The sequence below is a fragment of the Molothrus ater genome, chromosome 21 (assembly GCF_012460135.2).
Source record: "Molothrus ater isolate BHLD 08-10-18 breed brown headed cowbird chromosome 21, BPBGC_Mater_1.1, whole genome shotgun sequence".
NCBI lineage: Eukaryota > Metazoa > Chordata > Aves > Passeriformes > Icteridae > Molothrus > Molothrus ater.
In genome coordinates, this window is record NC_050498.2 from 8933382 (window position 1) to 8957718 (window position 24337).

At 43.7% G+C, this 24337-nt stretch overlaps 1 protein-coding gene across 1 annotated transcript in view; it reads left to right on the forward strand.

Moving 5' to 3' along the window:
* Positions 1-24337, forward strand: part of MED13 (mediator complex subunit 13) — a 57505-nt gene that overhangs the window by 4042 nt on the left and 29126 nt on the right. The window contains exons 3-4 of the mRNA XM_036394970.2: positions 9263-9431; positions 23831-23976. Of these exons, the coding sequence (XP_036250863.1) occupies positions 9263-9431; positions 23831-23976 (315 nt within the window). The remainder of the gene's footprint in view (positions 1-9262; positions 9432-23830; positions 23977-24337) is intronic.

Below are 24337 nucleotides of genomic sequence, written 5' to 3' on the forward strand. Positions count from 1 at the left end.
TTATGATTCCTCTCCCCCACTTTTCCTGGTGCCCTGAAGCTGCTTTCAAACCCAGCCTTTTGAAAGACTGATAATATTTGTATTTCTCAATAATGTTGTACTTCAAATTTGGCACCTTTCTTTGGAAATGTTTGCTTGTTGAGCTCAATTCCCCACGTAGATGGTTCCAGCTGCTTATCAGCAAGGTGACGAAGTTAGATATTTAAACTGGGTGAGTCTAAAGGTGAGACTCAACTAATTCGAGGGGAAAAAAAAAAACCCCAACAAACACATCACTCTAATTTCCTTTCAAATAATGTACAGTATTCAGATTACTGAAGTGTAAAATGAGACCAAGGTTTGGTGACCTGGTAACCAGAAATTGTTAGTGCTGCCTGTGTTTGTGTGTGTGTGTGTGGATAAGCTGGAGAACAAACAGGAGTTTAAAGTGCCACTGAGGAAGTTGACTTGAAACAATTTAATAATGTGTGGAATTTTCATACAAAAATGCCGTGATCTGAAAAACAATTGACGCACTGAAATGATGTTTATTTCTTTGAATAGTTGACTTCAAAGATTGGGCTGCTGCTCCTATTCCTGTCTGTCCTGGAACTACAAACTTTGCATTTTAAATGGCACTTACACTGGAGTTTGCTTGATATTTTAGTGCATTTAAGACTTCCTTATGATGACCTATAAATAACCTCGGTTTTGACCTGCAGGGAACATCCTTTGTGTGGCTGAGATGTAACTTAGACCCAGTGCTGGGTGGTTTTGGCCTGGGCCTGCCCTGAGCCAAGAGCAGCACTTGTGTGGAAGGACCCGTGTGAGTTTTGTGTGCTCCTGGCTGTGGCATTGAATCGAGACAAACACATTTAGAGTGGGAAATCCAGTGAAATTTAAGCCATTTGGAAAGTGCCATTTTGTGCTGCCTAACCACTACAATCATTTGTTTGAGCAACTTTCTTTGCCACCTCTTGAATCTGTCTGCTGGTGATTTATCACAGAGGGACATCTGAGAGCAGCAGTGGTTTGGAGCTGGAGTCCCAGCTCAGCACCTTGTTTGTGCTTGTCCAGAATTCCCCTTTTGCACAGGTAGATAAGCAGGTATCATCCCAGGGACTTACCAACTCTTAACCTCTCTCAGGGTATAAGGGAGAGATAGTGGAGGATTAGAGTCTCCCAGCCACGTCTTTGGGTATTTTCTTGGTTCGGGTCACCTGTGGGTGCCTGTGCTTCCCCAGAGCTGTTCCACACGTGTTCTGTGCAATGCTGCTGCTCCTGAGGCTGTCACCTGCAGCTGTGTCTGACACCCTGGGCTCTGCAGAGGTTTTGTCCTCCTAGAATGGAAAAGAGAATTTGTGTGTGTGAGGCTCTGGTGCCAGGGGTTGGTACAGATCCTCCTCTGCACCACAGAGCAGCTGGCTCAGGGGTGCCCACAGCTGCACTTTTTCTCTTTGCTGTTACACAAAATCTTCACGTGGATCTCATAGAAGAGAGAATTATGGCTGAACCCAAACAATGTTATCTGACCTTTGTCGTAGCCTAATGGATTTTTTCATCGGTGGACAATTTCTCCTGGTAATTCACACTGCCTTGTTCTCCCAATGACTGCTTGTTACATTTTCAATGGGAATGATAAATGACTTCTTAGCACAGGCTGGTTACCTGCAAAATTGATTGGAAATTGTTTGCTGCTGGAGGTTGAGGTGCTGCCTCATTTCGAAGTTTGCTGCTGGATAAGGTGAAGGATTGTCCTGCAGGATGGGGACAGGGAGGAATCTGGGAGCAGTTTGTCCCTTAGTGCCTTTGGACAGATTTCTCCTGGAGAAGTGGCCCTTGAGAGAGCCCTGGTTAGAAATCTGCCATAGCCACAGTCAATAACTCTTGATTCTGGCTCCCTTTGGTCTGGAGCTCTGCCTGTTCAGGAGAGGTTGGTATTTTGTCAGTTTGTGACTTTTTTGGTGATGTGCAGTTTCAGTGAACAATGGCTGTTCAGTGACTGGAGCACATCTTGGTTATCAGCCCGGGGGGATTTGAAATATGTCAGCTTTCCAGAGCCCTTTTGTCCCCTTCCCAAGATGCCTTCAGCAGGGGATGTAGAGGTTGTGAATGTACATTTGTGCATATCAGATTGAAGAAATAAATGCTATCTCTGTGTTCAGCTGCACATTCTGGAAGTTCACTCTCTGCCCTGGAGTCACGTTTGAATCCTGCTCGTGGCTGTGTCAGAGTTCTCACTGCAAGCCTTGGATAAGTGTCTTGTTGATGGTCAGGGATTGTTGTTGCCTCGGGGCATGTCAAAAGGAGACTTGTTCAGAGATGCTGATTGATCAGGAATATTGACTTCACTCAATCATTTATTTTTTTTCCCTTTCCCTAGGAACCTACTTACTGTACATACAGCCAAAAACCAGAGGTCTATTTCTATCCCAACGTAGCTAGAGGCAGACAGAAGTTAGTGAAATGTTATTTTAGCCTCTAACAACCTCAAAGGTTATGTTTTTGTTCTGACAGTGAGGCTTGATTATAGTAATTCTTGCAACTCAAACCCTAAAGTAGGACATCTCTTCCAATTTCAGCAGGCAATGGTCTCTCACAGCTCTGATCAGCAGTTATTTTATTAGAAAGGTTCTTTCTTATTTTCATGTGGCTACTTCTACTCTTGGATTATTTTCTTTTAAATTGGCAGTAGATGATTTTAAACCTGAGAACAGTGGGGTATGAATTATGTACAAGACATAGTCCCAAGGAAATGGTTACAATTTGATTAATGCTGGGGTAGGGGAATGCTGCTATATGGCTTTGACCTTCAAATTGCATCTTTTAAATGGTGAGCTGCAAGATGTATCTTTTTCATTCTGGTGTCTATTAAATTTGGTTAATTTACTTTAAAAATTAAAGAGTTGCCTGTCATATATCAAGATAATCAGTTTTTGTTTGCTGAACAATCTTGCTCATGCTTCTGTGAGAGGGAAATGTATAAAAATGATGCTGGCTGCAGGAGAGCTTGGGAGAATCCTGCTGTTTGTCTGTCTGGTAACAACAGTCATGGCAGCAAAGACTGATGTGTGTTGTGTAGTTTTCAATGCATGTGCATTACAGATCCAATCCCTGTCCCCAAAAATTCGGTGAGGTTGTGCTGATGTCAGCACTGAGTGTCTCATTACTCCAGGACAATGGAAAGCAGAGGATGAGCCAGTTATCATTCCAAGGGGCTGCAAACCCTGCCAGTTGCAAGGAGTTGGCAAAGGCAGCTTGGAAAAGAGTTCAGCCAGTGATGCCTTTTTAAAATAACAATTGCTCCCTAAGATCATTTAACTCCTACAAAAAATACCCAAAAAAAACCCCACAAAAAAGGGGAAGGATGCTTTTTCAAGCATTGTGCACCTGCTGTGAGCACGGTGAGCTGCAGCCCCTTGGCTGGGCAGGATCTGTGAGTTCTGAGGCAGCAGGAGAGGCTTTCCAAGTGTTCTTGCTGCATTGATGCTTCAGCATTTCTTTAGTCCTCCATGTTAGAGATGTAGCCACTTAAGCAAAACTGCTGAGAGGCATTATGCAAAAATTACTGAAGCAGTTTGATCAAACTTCTGTGACTGGCTGTGAGCTCAAAGGTGACCAAGATTTAACTTCCCCCCCCCATTTTTCCTTGACCACCATGCGCGTGAAATACCAGTGGGTCAGGTGAAAAATGCTTTGTCACAGGCAGTGAGGGTTTGGCACGGGGGCACGTTGGTCGTGTGTGCAATGTCACGTGCAAAACGACCTGGGTGCATCACAGCAGTGAAATATTTCACTCCCACTGCCACATCTACCCGAACATGGAGTTACTCAGGTGGTGGAGGGTACTGGATCCTTTAGCTGGGAAGTTTTTCAGCTTTTCTTGTGGCTTTGTAGCCAAACTTAGACCCGACAGATGGAGAGGGAGAGCAGTTACCTTGTTATCTTTACAAAGTGCCGTGGCTACACTCTTACAGAAAGGCTCTGCTTTGAAATTGTCGGGATTTAGAGAATATTCTGCTGGGTAGAGAGCAAAAAACCCCTGTGTGTGACACTGGTAAAGGCCAAGCAGCACAAGAACTGACGTGGAATGGTGCTGAATGTTCTCCGTGTGGGATTTGGGACCGTTTGGGTGTCCAGAGTCCTGGATCCAGGTTCTGTTCAGTGAGTGTAGGTAACAGACACCCCTCTAACAGCACCAAACTTCAGCTGTCTTACTCAGCTTCTTCTATTGCTGCTTTAAAATGCTGTTGTTTTCCTTTTTTTCCTGCAAAATCTGCTGCTTCTCACTTCTCCCTCAAAACAATATTTCAGTAGCTTTGCTGGGTAATTCTTGCTTAGGGTAGTTTAAAGTATTTTAATTCAAAAATCTGGAGTTTTAAATAGAAAACTTCTACTCCAAGTGTTTCTGTCATGTCATTACAATATTGTGTACAGCAGCAGTTTCACATTACTCTGTTTATTTGCTTCCCTTGGAATCTGAGGTTTATATAGGAAGTTTCATTGTAGAAATCAGGTTTGTGTCAGTGTTTTTATAACTGGCACAGTCACATAAAGGCAAAAAAGGAGCCCGTGAGGTGAGAAATGCTTCCAAAAGCAAAGTCTCACTCCTGATAGGAAAGAATGGATTTTTCCCCCATTGTGTAATTGAAGAACTGGGGGAATTGTACTCCAAAGTGGAGGCTTTGTTTCTTTGCATAGTTTATTTTAGAGTTCATTGAGCATCAGGGAGATATTTTTAATGGTGTGATAAACATTCAACCTGTGGAAGAACTGGTGTTTACTGGTGTCCTGTGTGTTGAAGGAGGGAAATTCATGTTCTCGAGTCTTGTCAAAAATGTCATTTTCTAGGCTTGTACATTTATCCGTTGCAATATAGATTTATCTCCATGTATGTATTACTTCTTAGAAATCCTCCATTAATAAATTTAGCTAAATATCTGTGAATAACAATATGCTTTAAAAACCTGACATGAATTATATTTTAATATTTAAAGATACTCCTTATTCAGAATTCACTAAAAATTGCAAGAGTTTTATATTTGGAGGGTGCTCCAAATTTTTTCTTTACTTCTTTAAGAGCACCACAGAGACAGAAGGGCACAATCAGTAAAAATGAACTTTAGTAAAAATGAACTTGACTGGTTCAGGTGAGCTGTGGGAAGGATGGAAAGGAGAACATAAAAGTTCTGATGCCTCCAATAAAATTGGAAATATTGAGAAGGTGCTGACTGGAAAAGTTTGTTTATGTGTAGTATGCAAATGGCTTTTTCCTGGCCATTGTTTCCATGAATTCTTCCTTCCCTAATCATTTTTAGCTTCATTTGAGGAAAACTCTGTCTAATATGTGATATAAAGAGAGAGGCAGCAGTGGGATATGGGTATAGATTGTTTAATGGATTGACATAAAAATCAGTGTGCTGGGGGAGAGCTGAGTGCTTTGGACAGCTGAGAGAACTCATCAAAAATAAAATACTTGTAACCTGCAGGTTGCCAGAGCACTTCTGTGGATAACACTTGTCCAAAGTGAAATTGTGGCTTAGCACCTTTGAAAAATGAGTCAGCAACTTCTTCTGGTTTATTAGAATTAGCAGATTGAAGATTTGAATTTATTGTTTAAGAAAGATTAGAGGACAAAAGTGCCTCTTCCTCTCCCCCTCCTTTAATGAATGGTTTGCTGGGTACAGTTTTCTGTTAAGTGGGAGGGGTTTTCTCATGTCGAGAAACAACAATTTGAGTTAAGAAGAAAAATAGTTGGCAGATGTGAGCAGATGTCATGTTTGCTTCTCTCCACCACTAAAACAGGGGGAGGGGATGACTAAATAGACTTCAGAAAGTCAGAGAACACTTACTGCTGGCTTTTTGCATGAATTTGAATAATGTTCTGAAGGGAGGGTTTCTGGAGCTGACAGCTTCTTTTACCTTCCCTTTCTGTGGCAAGGTGCTCCTCACTCAGAGCAGGTGGTGAGTGAAAATTGGAGTTTGAATTGTGCCTTCCCATCTCAAACCTTGCACTTTCTGCACATGACACACTCAGCTGAGAGCTCCCTGCTTCTGCACTAACCTGAGCGAGGAGAGCTTTCAGCAATTCCATCCTGGGGCAAGTCCTTGCGTGGAAACTTGCTCAGAACTTGGTGGTCCTGAGTGGAGCTTCATCCATCCTGAATGAAGCACCTGGCCACAGAGGATGGACACATCTCCTTTGTGTGACCACCAAACACAGGATCTGTGTTATTTCAGTGTCCCTGCAGTTTCAGCTCCTTCTTGGCATTGCCACACCCGGCAGCGCTGACAGAGCCAGAGGGGACAGGCTCAAGCTGCACCAAGGGAAATTTAGGCTGGATATCAGGGAAAAGTTTTTTTACAGAAAGGGTGATAAAGGTCTGGAGTGGCTGCCTGGGGAGGTGGTGCAGTCACCATCCCTGCGTGGCTTTAAAACAAGCCTGGATGTGGCACTCAGTGAAGTGTTGAGGCTGGGTTGGACTCAATGATCTTAAAGGTCTCTTCCAACCCAGTGATTTCCAGAATCCTGTGAAATCTGTAATATGCCAAAACAAAATTAGGCATAAAAACTGCAATTAGCTCCTTCCATTCCATCTTCTAGAAGCTCCTGGATGCAGTGGATGTGCTTGGAACGATTGCTTGATATGCCAGGAGCTGTGTACAAACCCAAGTGTGTAACCTTTGAAATGGTGAGGAGTTTATTGTGCAGCTAAAGTCCAACGTGAGCCAGCTCAGGAGTTAATGTTTGCTCTGCTGAGCTGCTTTTGGTGCTGCTCCGGGCTGTGCCTGGGCATCCACAGGGCTGCAGCTGGGAGCAACCCCTGTGCTTGGCACGGCCACTTCACACCCTTTGACTTTGGACTTTTGTTGCTTTTTTGTTACAAGAGGCGTGTGTGATGTTGCTTTAGTGAGTTACTGTGTTATCTTGTAGCTTTGCAGTTTTTAAAAACAAGTTTTTGCTCCACTCCAGCGCTGGAGCGGGGTGGTGGGGTGGGAAGCTTGCGGTGAGGTCCCTGCTTTGGGAAATGCTGCTCCTTGTTTTTCCTTGTCTTTCCCAGAAAATTATTTCATGGAATGATTCATCTGTAATGATGCACACCTCCTCTTTTATAAATGATGGGGCAGGTCTGTTTACTCTTGTTCTGTCCCTCAGAGTTCCTGGGAGTAACTTTCTTTTACTCACAATACCGGCCTTGTGTGGAAATGTACTTTTCCCTGTGTGGAATATACCAAAATACAAACATGGTCACCATGTTTTGGTTCCAGTAGTATTGAAATTCACTTCTCTGTCATCTCTGTCATAAATATTGTTTATTGTAGTCATCTGTAAAGTTTTCTCCTAACTAAAACTCTGAGGTGTGTGGTTTTCTAGATGCTCTCTAATTTGAGGATATCAAGACTTTAGTCAATAATATTGCAATCTTTTAAGCTTGTGAGTGGTTTCCAGAGAAAGGTGAAGGGGCTTATTTCCAAGGGGGATTTAAATGCAAGGATTTGCCTGTGTTACTGAGGTTTTCTGACCACGGAGCAAAGCAGGGGAACCAAAATTCTCTGTGAGGGAGAGGGGAGCAGGCAGGACCCTGCTCAGGGCTGTGCTATTGGTGGACCTGAGCTGGGCTCAGACCCTGCTCAGAGCTGGGCTCAGGACCCTGCTCAGAGCTGGGCTCAGGACCCTGCTCAGAGTTGGGCTCAGGACCCTGCTCAGAGTTGGGCTCAGACCCTGCTCAGAGCTGTGCTGCTGGACCTGAGCTGGGCTCAGGACCCTGCTCAGGGCTGGGCTCAGGACCCTGCTCAGAGCTGGGCTCAGACCCTGCTCAGGGCTGGGCTCAGGACCCTGCTCAGGGCTGTGCTGCTGGACCTGAGCTGTGCTCAGACCCTGCTCAGGGCTGTGCTGCTGGACCTGAGCTCCAGCCCCTGGGCATGTGCAGAGACAGGGCTGTGACAGGGGGGCTGTGACAGAGGAGAACCTGTTCTCACCTGGGCTCTGGGTGAGCTTGGAGCAGCGACCTCCAGAGATCCCCTCTGACCTAAATTGTTCCATGCCTATGCAGAGACTGGAGTAAAAATGTCTCCTTATCTGTGTCAGACAAGCTTCTCCTCCCTGCTGCTACCTGGAGTACAAGGCAATGGCATTTGAAGAGTAGCTCTGCTAGGTTAGTCCAAGGAGAGCAGGGGCACGTCCTGAGGGGAGGATGTAAACCACAAAATATCAGGAATTAGAGCCATAAAGGTAAGATCTGAGTGCCAGGGATTTCAGGGCAGTATCTCAAGCTTTATTATATTATTGTCCTCCTGTTAGTGTTGCTGGGGATGAGTGAGATCAGATATGTTCTGGGAGACACCCAGGAACTTCCAGATGTCCCTGTTTTACCTGGGTGAGGGAACTGCAGTGCCAGTGCAGCTCTTTGGACCAGTGCTTGTGCTCTGAGGGCCTCTAGACCCTGTTCAGACACTGAGCAGGAGCCACAGTGGTGCAAGAAGTTGCAGCTCCTTGTCATAACTCTTGCTTTTCCATTTGGCAAATCACCTTGGCTTGTGCAAGTTGGATTGTGTGCCTGTGTTTGATTTGTGGGCACAGAAGATGTCAGTGTTTGACTTCAGAATCCCATCGGTAGCAACTGGGCATTGCCTTGCTGATTTATCTCTCTGTGTACATCAGAAAGCAGGGCCAGGCTGCTTAAATATCTTCATTTTTAATGTTGAATTAAAAAGAAAATTGACAGTTTTGAGTCTTGTGAGGAGAATCATGTTGCTCTTACCAATATTCTGAATCTGAGCATTTTTCATCATCTCTAGCACAAATTGTTGATCATTGAGGGTCAGTTGATTGCTGACTTTTATTCCTGGCACTCTTCAGTCAATGCTACTCAAAGACACCAGGATATATTAAGTCTGGCTTTGCTAAACTTATTTTTAAGCCTAACTGTCACCAATTCTGCAGGATGAGCAACCCAGACTCCCCAGAACACCTCACAGACAGATCCCACCGTGCTCTTCCAGGCTGCAACACAGAACGTGCTGCTGCTGCTTGTTCCTTTTGTGTACAAAGAACTGTTGAGTCTTCTTTCCCTGTGGGGGATGAGATATTTTTACAGCTGATCACTTTTAGCAGCTCCATCATGAAGTAAGCAGAGTTATCTGAACACCACAGGCTGGCTTTGGTTTTGTGCTGTGCCGTGAATATCTCTGAAACCCTTGTGGGAGAGAAAAGGCTCTTGTGCTGTGTGTGCAGTGACAGGTTGGAATGAAAGGTGATTTCTGTTTCCCCTGTGCCTTGCAGAAGAGGAGGATGGGGTCTGGGAGAACGGGCTGTCCTACGAGTGCCGCACGCTGCTCTTCAAGGCCGTGCACAACCTGCTCGAGCGGTGCCTCATGAACAGGAACTTCGTGCGCATCGGCCGCTGGTTCGTCAAGCCCTACGAGAAGGATGAGAAACCCATCAACAAGAGGTAGGAGCCTCTCGTGTGCCCTCTTGAAGAAGCTGGAGGGTTTATTCTTTGTGCTAGAAGAAAGGTTTGATTGAGAGACTTCTGGGGATGGTTTATTCTGGAGCCTGGGTCTCTGCCCTTTCTAATCTTGCTGCTTTCTTGGAGTTCTTCAAAAGTTTCTTATGATGAAAGGAAGTAAAGCTAAACATGGTAAATAATCCCCCTTTCTTATGATGAAAGGAAGTAAAGCTAAACATGGTAAATAATCCCATCTCTTCTGTGCTGGTACCCATGACTTCAGGATTCCTTCTGGTACCCATGTCCAAACCATGGACAATGGGTGTTGGGAAAGAAGGTGGAGTCTTCCAGAAAGGAAGAAAAAATACCTGAATGAAGGTACCTTTTTTAAGGTCCTAAATGAAGGTACCTCATGCTTTTTAAGGTCCTGAATGAAGGTACCTTTTTCAAGGTCCTGAATGAAGGTTTCTCATATTTTTGAAGGTCCTGAATGAAGGTTTCTCACATTTTTGAAGGTCCTGAATGAAGGTTTCTCACATTTTTGAAGGTCCTGAATGAAGGTTTCTCATGTTTTTGAAGGTCCTGAATGAAGGTTTCTCACATTTTTGAAGGTCCTGAATGAAGGTTTCTCACATTTTTGAAGGTCCTGAATGAAGGTTTCTCATGTTTTTGAAGGTCCTGAATGAAGGTTTCTCACATTTTTGAAGGACCTGAATGAAGGTATCTTTTTTAAGGTCCTGAATGAAGGTTTCTCATATTTTTTAAGGTCCTGAATGAAGGTTTCTCATCTTTTTGAAGGACCTGAATGAAGGTATCTTTTTGAACGACCTGAATGAAGGTTTCTCATATTTTTGAAGGTCCTGAATGAAGGTTTCTCATGTTTTTGAAGGACCTGAATGAAGGTTTCTCATATTTTTGAAGGTCCTGAATGAAGGTTTCTCACATTTTTGAAGGTCCTGAATGAAGGTATCTTTTTGAAGGACCTGAATGAAGATATCCTATCTTTAAGGTCCCGAATAAAGGACCTTGTGAAGGTGCCCCTGCCCTGCAGGTGACAGGAGCCAGTTCTGCTTGCTGACACCAAAGACTCATCATGGAGAGCTCCCAGCTGAGCTTTGGGTCAATGGCATCCCATGGGAGATGCTGAGAGTTTGCAATGTCAGCTCCTGGGCAGGGCAAGGAGGGTGTCTGGGAATGCTGCTGGTAAAAGAATCCATGTGGCCTCCATGCTGGGGGGAGGAGACACTTTTGGATCTAAATTGGAAGGACTTCTTCTCATGGTTCTAACGTGGTTTGACACGGTCTATGTTGCCTAGCAATAAATAATGAAATGAATCAAAACTAGGTTAGCTGGAACAAGTTTAATCGCTGTTCCCAAATCAGCTTTTAAAATCCAGAGTAATTTAAAGCTCAGATGATGGGATTTTTTGTGTGGCTTTTTTTTTTTTTTTGTGTGTGTGCCTATGTATGTGTTAAATCTTGCATGCAGGAAATTTTGAGATCAGTGGCTTTGCTTGTTGGGTGTGGAGTTGGCCATTGTTGGCATCTTCTGCAATAAATTTAAACTTGAAAGAAATTTAGAAGCTGTTTTGGAGCAAAAGAAGCAGAAGCACATGTTTGTGTGTGTTTCTATTAGTAGTTGTGAACTGCTGCTTTTAATTTATGTATAAACTTGTCCTTTAGTTCCAGGCATTTCTTTCTCCACCCTGGTCAGGGCAAATGTTTCCTCTCTGGGGTGTCCTTGTCCATCCATTTTTTCTGCTATAAATCAAGAGAAAAGAGTTTACTTTTAACTATTTTGGCCAATGTTGTGTTGGCACAGTCTGGGCTTTCCTCCTTTGAGGAACTGGTTGACCAAATTGCCATTTAAAACTAGCATTAGTTATGTCCTGGATTCTCTTGGAGTTATTCTATAAAGCTCTCTAGAGCAGCTGGAAAAGCTGGTGAAAGCTTTTAAAATAAAATTGCAGTGTTTGTTTAATTTGGAGGCTCTGATTCTCTTTTGAAGAAGGTCAGAATGTCAGCATGCTTGATGAAAATAACTGAAGGAATTGTGTGCTTACTCACACAGTTTCATCATATGTAACCCAGAGCTACAGGAAAAATATGTAAATAGCTTTGACAGATCTGTGTAAAATATTTTATTGTTGAGAAATTTCAGTATTTCCTAGCAGACAGCTCAATGCCATGTGATGCTCTGAGCACTGGCTTTTATGGAATGAAGGGGGGAATGGTGAACAGATGTGTGCTCTCGTGGCAAATTGGGCTCATCCCTCCTAGGAACATCTAGAATTGGGATCATCTCTGCTCCCAGCAAAGCTGGGCTCTTCAGAAGGGTCAGCTCAGGCTTGTGGGAGAAAAGCAAACACTGCCATGGGTGCTGTGGGTGCCTCCTCTGTAGCTCCCAAGTCTGGAGCAGTCCTGAGTAAAAGGAACATTTCTCTCATGGCCAAGGTTCAATGTGACCCTGCAGCAAACCCCACGCACAGGGACTTGCAGCCAGCCTGGAAAGAGCTCTGCATGTTGCACCTGGGGTGCTGCTACGTTTCCTACCAGACAGCTGCTCTAAAACTAACAAAAACTAAACCTTAGTACAACTTCTGTGCATTTTTCATTCCTTAGGATCCATTTAATCAGCCAAACCTATACAAAGTTTATAACTTTTTGTAGATGTGGCTGACTTAATTAGAAACCAGACCAAACCCCCAACAGCCCCTTTTGTGTTAGTGAGTATTGATGCACAGATCTTAAGAATCAGTTTTGAAGCTGTATTTTTGTCTTTCATTCCATTTCTCTGCTGTCTTTGGGGCTGTTCCTTGCATTAAGGTTCAGAAAGCTGGGAAGGAGTTCCTGTGCCTGTGTGATTGGAGGTAATTTGGTATCCTGGGGATGTGGAGTTTGCTACCAGAGTGCTTTGGATCATAATTTATCTCAGCCTGCACTTTGAGGCTTGGCCAGCCACTCCAGAGCCTTGTTCCCTGTGTTTTACAGCTGCAGATTTCAATCAGGTTGGTTGTTCTTGCTGGAAATCTTCAGTTTCAAGGAATTTGGCTGGAAAAGGAGCAGGCAGTGCCCTTGGTGTGGAGGTGACTCCTTCCCCTGGGCTGAGCCTGGGCGAGTGCAGCCCTCGGCCCCGCTCTGTCCCTGCCTGTCCCTCTGAAGGATGTGCAAGTAGAGCTGGTTCTTTCATGTGAGGCTGATCCCAGCTGGATTTTTCCCAGTTCTGTTTGAAAGCCTGTGCTTCCAGAAGGGGAGAATTTCTGGCCTTGCTCTCCCAGCAATAGCTGGTGCTGGCACAGCCAGGAGGGAGCCTGGGGTGTCTGGTAGGTGTTGGGCTGTGAGAACAGCTCCTCCAGCAAAAAAAAAAACCAGAAAAAAAACCTGCTGGGTTTTTTTTTTCCCTTGTGTAAGGTTATATTAAAATAAAGTGTCCATGTCATTGCACACTTTAATTTTAAAGGGAAAACCCTGAACGTTCATATTGGCACCGGGGTGGTGCTGAGCTGATGAGCAGGGCAGCCAGAATGAGACAGTTCTGTGTCCACTCTTTAAAGGTGACTCTAAACAAACCAACTCCTTAAACTGAGCTCTGTTGAATGAAACTTTCCTGTAAAAATGAACTTTTTCCTGTAGCTCTGGGTTACATATGATGAAACTGTGTGAGTAAGCACACAATTCCTTCAGTTATTCCTTCTGGTAGCACTTTTGCTGTGGGAGCAGTAACCCCTCAGCTGTGCCCTGTGCTGTGGGGGCACAGCCCTGAGCTGCTGCTCCCTCCCTGCTCCAGCAGCCCTGGGCAAAGGGACAGCCCTGCATGGGCTGGGACCTCATCTCTGACAACGAGTCCATAAACTTGGAACTGTCTTATTTGGGTAGAGTTGGGTTATTGTTTCAATTTTAATTGGTGGATTTTTTAAACACATTTTTTAGTAAGGTTCTTTAGAATAGTAGTTATGAGTATAAACTTTAGGGTTAAAGATTATTAAACTATTTAGTAATTGAATTTTTAAGAGGTTTTTTTTAGCATAGAGATTCTTTGAATATAGTAAACATTTTTTACAAGGATTTGACAGTGGTTACAGATAGGATTGTGAGTTTGGAGCTGGGTACTGAAAGTGTGAAGGTGGAGGAAGTGTAGTTGGATGAGACACTGATTATTTAGTACGAAACTTAAAGAAGAGAAGTTGGGGTTACAGTTCAGCATTGCCCTGCCTGGGGAAACTCTCTGAGGGTTTCAAGTCTGGCTCCACTCCTGTTTCTAGACAGGCTAGGGATGAGCAGCTCCCTGAAGCAGGGTCTGTGTGCTGGGGTCTTGTTGCCCATTTCTAAGTGGGTAATTTCACTTTTCCAGATGAATAAAAAAACACAGAGAGGATTTTGCTGAAGGTTTTTTCTGCAACCAACCAAACAAAAATAATCACTGTCTCTGTATTTGTCACCACCTGTTTTGGACACCTGCAGACTACAGAAGCTCATTAATGTGGTTGAAATGGCTACACATGAAATTGAACTTTGACAAATAGGAATGCAATTCTCTTTTCTCCTTTCCAAGCAGTTGTTTTGTTGCTGCTTTCAGGGATGTGGTTGTGTATGTGTTATTCCAAAATCCCCTCATCAGTGTGAGATGGAGACTGATCTCTCCTATCCCTGCTGGTTGGATTGCTCAGTAACTGCCTCTGGATGAGGCTGTTCCTCATTACTGGGGTATACCTGGAATAAATAGAATTAGGAAAGCTGTCAGATTAAATACTATTTTAGATACAAATTAAATAAATCAAATATGACACTCCTAATGAAGTACCAAGTGTTCATGTGAGGGGCATCTCTTGGAGTTTTTGGGAATAATTACAACTTGCTAAACTTTAGCACAATTGAAATAGCAGTAAGCAAACAATTGAGTAATCCTGAATTGGTGGGTGGATCTGATAGACAGCTAAAAGTCTAGAATGCTAAAAGCTGCTATATTACTTGGATGGTTGCTTTTTTTTCTCCTTGCAATTGGGAAATAATGCAGCCATTGCAGTGGGTGGCAAAGCAGAACTTGTGTCTGACGAGTTCACTTAAAAAGGGAGAAAAAACACCAGAGAAAAACACCACACACCCAGAGCAAAAAATACAAAAACCACCCCACAAGCCACTTGAAAATTCAGCAGTGATTAGGTTATCATGACTTGCTGCACAGGTTTCAGGGTAATTCTGTTTACCACAAGTTTGGCTTCAGATTTTAGAATGCCAGACCACCATTCTCTTTTTTTTTATTTCCCACAGAAATAGAAAAGAATAAGTATATAACTTCATGGGAAGTGACTGCTGAAGAACATTCCGGATACCAATTTGGCTTTATTTTAAACCTTTGTACATCTTGTAGTTATCTTGTTTTGAAGGTGTGCTTATCATAGTTCTGGAGAGGGATTTTTTTTTTTTCTCTGCCTCATCTTGCCATGAGGAAGAGGTGGCACTGTGGGTGTGAGTGCTGGGCTTGTGCAGCCCTGCAGGCTGGAATGGGGGTGGCCATGGCTGCAGTGTGAGTTTGGGGGTAGTTTTTAAATCTGGGCCCTGGCAATGGTCCTGGTGTGCCAGCAGATGTGTCAGCATTGGCACCACAGCTCCTGCTCCCCACTGCCCCTCACACAAAGGAAATGCTGCTTTTAACCCTCATCTCTGCCCTCCCTTCTCCCACTTCCCATGGTCTTCTTTCCTCAGGAACAGAGAATTTTACTTCTTGATCCCCCTGGGATGCTGTTGGGAATTATTATTATTAAGGAACAGAACAAGATTTTTGGGTGCTAAAGCTCAAAAATTCCTTCATACTTGAGAGAGTTAACTACCAAAACAAGGTTCACCCTCAGGTTTTGGGTTTGTTTCTGTCTATTTAGTCTGCAACCAAGTGATAGTGCTGGAATATTTTCTATTAAGGCTGCTCGAGTCTTTGCAGTGTGAATTTCCTCCCTATGTTAATCTTTAAATCAAACAATGTCAACATTTTTTTGCAGCAGCTCTAATGAGGCTGTTCTGGCACCGTGGCCCGGCAGGAGAGCAGGTGATGTTTTTCCTTTTGCTGTAGACAGCTGGAATTGAGAGCTGCTGTAAGTAGGACAGTGCAGGATAAACAGCAGGAGCTGAGAGCATTGATCACATGATTGTCTCTTTGGAATATTGGGTTGCTACAGAGACTACAAGCAGACAAATTTAGCAGTTTACATCACAAAGCAGTTTTCTCTTATTTAGCTTAAATTACACTGGTAGTTGGTTCATCAGGAAAAAGGAAACAAAATGAAAAGACTCTGGGTTTTTAGCTGTCAAGTATAAATCTGCTCTTTTTGTTCACTGAACAATAAAATAATACAAAACCCATACAGATCCTTCAGATTTTGTTAAATGACAATTTTGTAATGCATTTCCATTTTGAACTTTGAAAAAATCTGGCTTAACAAGATGTTTGTAAATGTTTCAGGATGGGAAAGAGCAATACAGGGAAAGCTGCTCCCTGCCTTGGGAACACAGGGATGTTTAGAGCTGTTATCCCTTTCCCAAAGAAGTTCTGCATCTTTATTCTTTATAGCACATGGATATTGCCCTGTGAAAGCTCAAGTTCAGATAATTGAGATTTGCAGCCTCAAATTAAAGGATGCTAAAATCCAAGGTGACAGCTTTATTAGGCTCATTTAAGTTCTGAACTACAGGAACGTGAGCAAACTCTGTGTAGTATTGTTTCTCATTGTATCTGGAAAAATATGTACCTTTGTGTGTATATATAAACCTCTTGCTGCCTCCTGAAAAAATCAGCTTGCTTCCTTTCAAAATACCATGCTGGAGTTTTAGTGTGTATAAAAATAAAATTGGTTTTATTGGGATGAAGGTAAGGCCGTTAATAATGAAGTTAATTTAAAATGTGGCAGTCTAAGGCAACTGTGGCTTATTCTGGAATACAGATTGCCTGCTGCATTTATGTTTGTTTTAGTGCACATAACTCAGTTATGGAATAAATAAATATTTTTAACTCTCAGATCTAAGTCAAATCAAAACATCCTCAGCCCCAAAGAATGCTTTGGAGAGCCTTTTGACAGGAGTCATTAATGATGTGCTTTGAACTGGAAGGGTTTTTTCTGCTTTGCTATTAGCTATGTTTTTCTGCTTTGTGTTATCATCCAAATCAGCTTTCTGCTGTATTTCCCTGCCTGCCATGGGGAATTACTCAGGGATGCTTGGAAGAACATCTCTGCTCCATGCCTTGGTCCAGAGTGAGAGCAGCAATTCCAGCTCTGGGTCCTTCATTTCTGACACAGAACCTGCAGCTCCCTGGAAATGGAGCTGTGCTTTTGCTGAGCTTCCCTGCACTGCCTTTAGTGTTTGCCTTATTTCCTATTTTGCTGATTTTGCACAAGCACACTGAATTCCCTGCTCCTTTGCAGTCAGAACTAAGACTGGGGAGTTTGACAGTTCAGGATTGTGGATGGGGAGTGGGGATTGAGGGTGCCCCCTTTGGAACAGGATGGGCTTTTGGAGCAGCAAAGGCGGGAGGGAGCTGGAGAAGAAACTTCTCAGTACCTGTGGTGTTCCAGCTGCAGCTGGGAGTGTCCCAAAGAACTGGTGTGGTCTATCCCAGCTGGGAAAAAGGAAAAGGAATGGAAAGAGGGAAAGGAATGGAAAGGAAAAAAGGAATGGAAAGAGGAAAAGGAAAGGAAAAATGAAAGGAAAGGAAAAGGAAAAGGAAAGGACTTAGGGCTCCATGGGGGGGGGGGGGGGGTTGTATCACCTTAAACCTTTTTTCCTTATAATTTTTTTTATTTCCAAAAGAACCTATTTAATTGTAAGACTGTGTTCTCCATCCTAGGGATTTATTATAGAAGGGAACTGTCAGATTTTCACGAGGAGGTTCTTTGATGCTTTGAATGATTCCAGTGGCACTCAGTGGTGAAGGACAGCCCTTGGGAGAAGCTTCCCTGTGGTGGCTGAGGTTGGGAACTCTCCATTCCTGTCAGGGGTTGATCCTTGGGGAAAATGCCCCACGCTGGCCAAGGGGTACCAACTTCTGCAATCACGTTATAGCACCCTGGTAATGGTAATTAATTAATTAATGAGGCCTTAGCTGAGTGCTGTGTTTGTGCTCCTTAGCCAGGTATGCTGAACCTGCTGGGGGCAGTGCTGGGCTCTGTGGGGCAGGAGGAGACATTCCCCCATTTCCCCATTTGCTCATTTCCCATTTCCCCATTCCCCCATTTCCCCATTTGCTCATTTCCCATTTCCCCATTCCCCATTCCCCATTCCCCATTCCCCATTCCCCATTCCCCATTCCCCATTTCCCCATTCCCCATTTCCCCATTCCCCATTCCCCCATTTCCCCATTTGCTCATTTCCCCATTTCCCATTTCCCCATTTCCCATTCCCCATTTCCCATTCCCCATTTGCCCATTCCCCATTCCCCATTCCCCCATTTCCCCATTTGCTCATTTCCCTATTTCCCATTCCCCATTTGCCCATTTGCCCATTCCCCCGTTCCCCATTTTCCCATTCCCCATTTTCCCATTCCCCATTTTCCCATTCCCCATTTTCCCATTCCCCATTTTCCCATTTCCCATTTCCCATTCCCCATTCCCCATTTCCCATTTCCCATTTCCCATTTGCCCATTCCCCATTCCCCATTTCCCATTTGCCCATTTCCCATTCCCCATTTCCCCATTCCCCATTCCCCATTCCCCATTTCCCCATTCCCCTGTTTCCCCATTTCCCATTTCCCATTCCCCATTTCCCCATTTCCCCATTCCCCATTCCCCATTTCCCATTCCCCATTCCCCATTTCCCCATTTCCCCATTCCCCATTCCCCCATTCCCCCGTTTCCCCGTTTCCCCGTTTCCCATTCCCCATTTCCCCATTCCCCATTCCCATTCCCCATTTCCCCATTCCCCATTCCCATTCCCCATTTCCCCATTTCCCCATTTCCCATTTCCCCATTCCCATTCCCCATTTCCCCATTTCCCCATTTCCCCATTTCCCCATTTCCCATTCCCCATTCCCCATTTCCCATTCCCCATTCCCCATTCCCCATTCCCCATTCCCCATTCCCCATTCCCCATTTCCCATTCCCCATTCCCCATTCCCCATTCCCCATTCCCCATTTCCCCATTTCCCATTTCCCCATTTCCCCATTTCCCCATTTCCCCATTTCCCCATTTCCCCATTTCCCCATTTCCCCATTTCCCCATTTCCCCATTTCCCCATTTCCCCATTTCCCCATTTCCCCATTCCCCATTCCCATTCCCATTTCCCATTTCCCATTTCCCATTCCCCATTTCCCATTTCCCATTCCCCATTTCCCATTCCCCATTTCCCATTCCCCATTTCCCATTTCCCATTTTCCCATTCCCCATTCCCCATTCCCATCCCTGCACTGGGTGCTCTGTGCAGGGAGGGCTCTGCCTGCACTCCCTGAGGGTTCTGTAAATATTTTGGTTGGGTTAGCGGCGCTTTGGCAGCAGAAGGTGCTCCCACTTCAACTCAGAAGTAATTCACAAAGACAAGCTAGGAAAACAGGAGATAGTCATTACATAAAACAAACATTTTCTCTTTCAGCTGAAACATTTGGATTTTTTTTTTATTTACTATTAAAATGTGCTTTTAGTTGGAGCCTTCCTTGTGCTGGTGCTGTCATGGGGGTGATCTGAGGGTGGATTAGTGGGGTCCTAATGCAGCCAATGTTTGGGAAGCACTTTGATCTAAATCTCCACAGAAGTCCTAATGTGGAGACAAAACCAGACCTAATTACCTTTTTATCAAGGAGATATTTTCAGATTTGCTAATGGAAACCTCCTGTAGATGTGGATTTTAGTGTGGTTTCCCCTCCTACCCTTCAGTTACTCTTAAAAAGGTAGAAGTTGAAGTTGTATTGGATTTATCCACAGCAGCTTCTGTTTCTTCCCCTCTATAAAATCATAATCCTTTGTCTCTGAAAGGAAAACATCTTTGTTTGTGTGATTAGAGTGAAGAGGGAGCAAGGGGGAATCAAATGGTTTTACACAGATGTATTTTAATGGAGTTTAGATGAGGACTGAAGGTTGCTTCAAATAGCATTATTCCCAAGGAGTCTCTTTCTTACCTTATTTTTTATTTGTTTTTGAAGTTGCTTTCAGGATTGGACCTCAAGCTAATTGAATTCTGGTGTGTTCAGATCAAAAGTCATAAAGAATCCTTGTTTTGATGGCACTTCATATCTCTACCCAGAAATCAGCTGGGAACTGGATTATTGATATCTAAATTCTGTGATTGGAACTTTAATGAAATTAATTAGAAATATTAATGCAGCAACTTGATGTTCAGAATAAGACAAAAAGGTTTTTTTTAGGATTTTGTTTTCAGAACTTTCTGAATGAAAGTTTATTCAACAATACATGATGTCAGTGGTAGAAGTGCTAAAAAGAGAGGTTAGCAGTGCTGACTTTAGCATCAGATTGTTTTATTCTGTGTCTGACCTTAAGGACGTCACTGATTCTCTCTATGCAGAATAAAATTTCAAAGTGTTGAGGTGTGGGGATTTTTTTTTTTCATATTTCAGTGGTGAGATGCTCTGCACAAATTACCAGTGATCTTCTGAGCTACCTAAAATAGTCTGCAAATAAAAATAGGATGAACTCTCCGTTAGCAGGCAGGAAACCACCAGCATGACTCTGTTACTGTGTCCTTGGCTGAATTGTAAAGATAATTTGCCTATTTACCCCAAAGTGCTATGTGGCAGACTTTTTGCTTGATTAGGATTTTTGGCTGTGAGTTATTGAGAAGATTAGAGGAGGACTTAGAGAAATGGTGGAGAAAAAAAAAAAAAAAATATATACACCCGCATTTTTTTCCTTTTTTTCTTTTTTTTTTTCCTTTTTTTCCCCTCTTTTTTCCTTTTTTTTTTTTTTTCTTTTTTCTTCTTATTTTCTTTTTTAATTAGATTATGGTAAAGTTTGGAATATTCCTCCTAAGCTGAGGCTGTGCACTGGCAGCCAGGCTGCAGAAACGTAAAGAATTGGAGGATGTTCCAATGTGTTAATTTAAACAAAACAATAATAAAAAGCCTGCATGTTTGTAGAATTTCTAAGCCCATACAATAATTTGTGTGGGGGCATCCAGTACTGCAGAGCTCTGGTTCTTCATGTTCCTTCCTCCTTTTCTCCACGCCCTCCAAAGAGCTTCCCTGTGGTTTTGATTTTTTTTCTGTTTTAATTAGGATTCTTTATTTGTATTTCTTGTGATTATTTCCACATGCATTGCTGTTTCCTAAGTTCTGTAACCTGAAGTAATTTAAATGTGGGGAAGCAGTTTCCGAGCAGGCTGGCTCAGAAGAAACAAACTCCATTTGAGTCCATCCCGTGGTAATTTTGCCTTTCAGGTTCGGCTTTGTTTGAAGCTCTCTGGTGCTTCCAGGGGATACTTTGTGTCCCGGCCGGGATCTGTTGCCTTATCCCGAGTTTCCAGACTCCTTTTTTTGCTGTGTATTTCTCCTGTGACACATATTATCCTCCTGGCCAGAACTCTGCTGCACCTCTGAAAGGAACCCCCCCGGTGCTGGCCATTGTTCTGCTGTTTCACACTTATATTTATAGCCAGGATTAGTGGAAATTGGGTGAAATTTGGGTTTTCCAGGCTGCATTGTGGCCGTGGATCCTCTCTCCATGCCATGGAGGCAGAGCTGGGAACAATGGCAGTGGCAGCACTGGGTGCTCTCTCCCTGGATTATTTTGTTGGAAACCTCTCCCCTGCCGAGCTGGGGGAGAAAAGAAATCTGATTTGGGCTCTTTTTTCTTGTTTGTATTTTTGGATTTGGCTTTTGCATGGTGACCTTGAGTTTTCCTTGCTGCTCCTCGGGACTGGTTTTGCTGTGATGAATTGAAATGCTTCTGTTATCATGCTGATGCCTCCCTTTGTCTTGGTTTATCTGAATTCCATCAGATTATGCCGTGATTGTTTGCCCTTTATCTGGCTAACAATGGGCTGTTTACAAGAGGTGAAGCTTAATTGCATTTAAAGTGTATATAGGGAATATGTGCTTTTATTCTGAAGTTTTATCTTGCTGATACTCAGCTTCTGAATCGTGTCTGTCACAGGGAACCAAGGCACTGCCACCTCCTTCACCCCAAAACATCCAATATGGTTTGGGAAAGAAAATTCAGTTGGAAAAGCAGTCTTCCACCATTTGCATAAGGATTACAGTTTAATCAGATTTCCATACTGGAATTTAGTGGTGGGTTCTGTTGCACTTGAAGGCATCACCAAGATGCTCAGCTCCACCCTCACTGCATTTTTAAATGTAACTTTCCTGGCATTCCTGAGCAGTGTGGGTTTCAGCTGTTACAAAGCAGTTCAGAATTCATCCAGATTTGCCTTTTTTACCCCTAAAACACAATTAAACCTGAAGAGCAGACGAGCAGAGCTGGAGATCTGCTCTCCCTCAGAGCAGCTCCTCAGTGGGGTCACTGCAGCTCCTGCTTTGAGGTGCTGGAATAAAAATGTGCTGCTCTCCTGCTCCTCCACGAGCACTCTGGGGCCTCTCTCATCCTTCTTGGATGCTTTTGGTCCTCAATTTCATTTTGCTTTGTTTTTGCCCCCGTTCCACCTTTCTCCTCCCTGACTGAGGCTTGGGGGTGAGGGTGAACAACCCATTTCCATTTCCATGGGTTGAACGGACTGTGCCAATTCCAGAATCTTTTCATTCCCTTTGCTGTTGCCCATCCCATCGTTTCCCTCTGGGAAAGAAACACCTTGGGAATGGCACTGGAGATGCTGCCAGCCCCTGCAGCTGTGCAGGTTGTGTTTTAGGGGTTGTTCTTTGCCTCTGGAGCTGTTTGTGCCTTTCCCAGGAATGCCAGGCTGGTTTTGGCCCGAGGAACAGGAATGTCCCCGAGCCTCCATTGCCATCCTGGGCTCTGCCTGCTGGGGTCAGGTGGTGCTTTTGGGACCCAGAGGTGTTTCATTCATTTTCAGGCTGCAGTAATTCATGGAGTGCCTTTTCCACTGGGTTTTGCAGAAATCTTCTCCAGGATCTGCTGTTCTGACTGACTAAAATCAGTGTTTCCTGTGACTTGATCCCTTTTCCCTGAGACTCAGCAGGGTTTTGCTGCTCCCTCCTTACAAAGGAAGATTTATTTCTCACCAGCACTTTATGAAGTTCTCCTCAGGTTCTCCTTGACCTTGGTCCTTCTCTGGCCACGATGTTGGACCTAATTTAATGTCCAAATGAGCAGCATCTCCTGCTTTTAAACATCTGCTCTTCTCCTGCTGGAGTGCATCAGTCTGGCAGACACTTGGGGTAACTTGTAGCCACCATAACTGGGAAATGTTGTGAAAGTTCAGCTTCTTTAAAAGGGGGGAAATAAAAGAGTTTTCCAGGTGGGTATGAGGATGTGTCACTTCTAGCAGGGATCTGCTTGGTTTTGCCTTCCTTTCTTGCTGCCCTTTGATTAAAATTGGTGAAATATATTTCATATAAATCATGGAGTTGATGTGGATACAGATGAAATGTTTTCCTGGTTGTCCTTGCAGGGGTCAGCTGGATTTTTGTGAAAACAACACAGAGCAGGTCCCCAAAAAAGAGAAATTCTCTGCAGAGTGATCTTGTGGAGCTGCTCACTAATCACTGCACAGCACTGGGAAGCAGCATTTAAATCAGAGGTGTAGGAAGAGAAATGTTCATTGCTGGGGAGTTTTCTGCTGTTCAGACCTGTTGGGTTTTTATCCCCTAAAACTCAGGACCATGAGAGGAGTTTTCAGTGAAGCATCTGCCATTAAACATTGACACTTGCCTTAATGACTTTAATTAAGAATGTCTTGAGCCTCGGTTTTTTTAATTGATTGTATCTTCCCTTTTGTGTGTAGGTATGGGATTTCATTTTTAGTTACTTGATTGGCTTCAAGAACATGAAGATAAGATTAAATTTAAATAACAAAACAAAACCACTTCTCAAAGCTGTTGCCATTCTTCTTGCTCTTAAATAAGTGACTTGTTGGCTGATATTAAATTCTGCTTAGTGGAGCTGTGACAGGACAACCTAGATATGACCTCATTAAAAATAAAATATGTTCAGAAATATTTCTAGAGATTTTAAATAAATGCATAAGGTATAAAAATATTAAATTACAGGTTTTTGTCTTGTAAAAAAGTATGGTTTAAATTTCTTCAAGACAGCAAAATATAAAGTGTCAGACTGAAGAAATGGAAAACTTAGTGCCTGTTGTTTTCTAACTGATTTGTCTTTGGGTTTGTAAAGGGAACATATATTCAGTGTTTTCTTGCTATTTACAGAAGGGTGTTTTGGTTACTTCCATTAATGAATATATTGTGAGGAAATGCCTGAAACCACTGAAACAGAGACCAGCTTATAGAAATTCTGTCCTTCAGAGTTCTTTTGTGCTGTTGCCTTTGCAGTGAGCACTTGTCCTGCTCGTTCACCTTCTTCCTGCACGGGGACAGCAACGTGTGCACCAGCGTGGAGATCAGCCAGCACCAGCCCGTGTACCTGCTCAGCGAGGAGCACCTCACCCTGGCCCAGCAGTCCAACAGCCCCTTCCAAGGTGGGACTGCAGCCTCTGCCACCTGCATTGCTCCTCTGGGCCCTCCCGAGGCCTTGGCCAGGCTGGCAGCGGGGGCAGAGCTGCCCAGCTGTGCCCAGCTGTGCCCAGCTGTGCCCTGTGCTGGCACTGCCAGGTGCTGTGTCCTGGCCCTGCTGCATTGGCAGGTGCAGCATTTGCATATTCATTCATCTCTTGGCATGTAACTGAGTCATTTGTCCTCATGACACCCTTTCCAAGTACTGTCATTTTGGTGACTTAAATATTTTGTTGTTTCCACCTTGTAACCCCCAGATACCTTCACCAACCCTCTGTGAGACATCCATTTCTGGATTTAATCTATTCCTCAGTGTATTTAACCTCT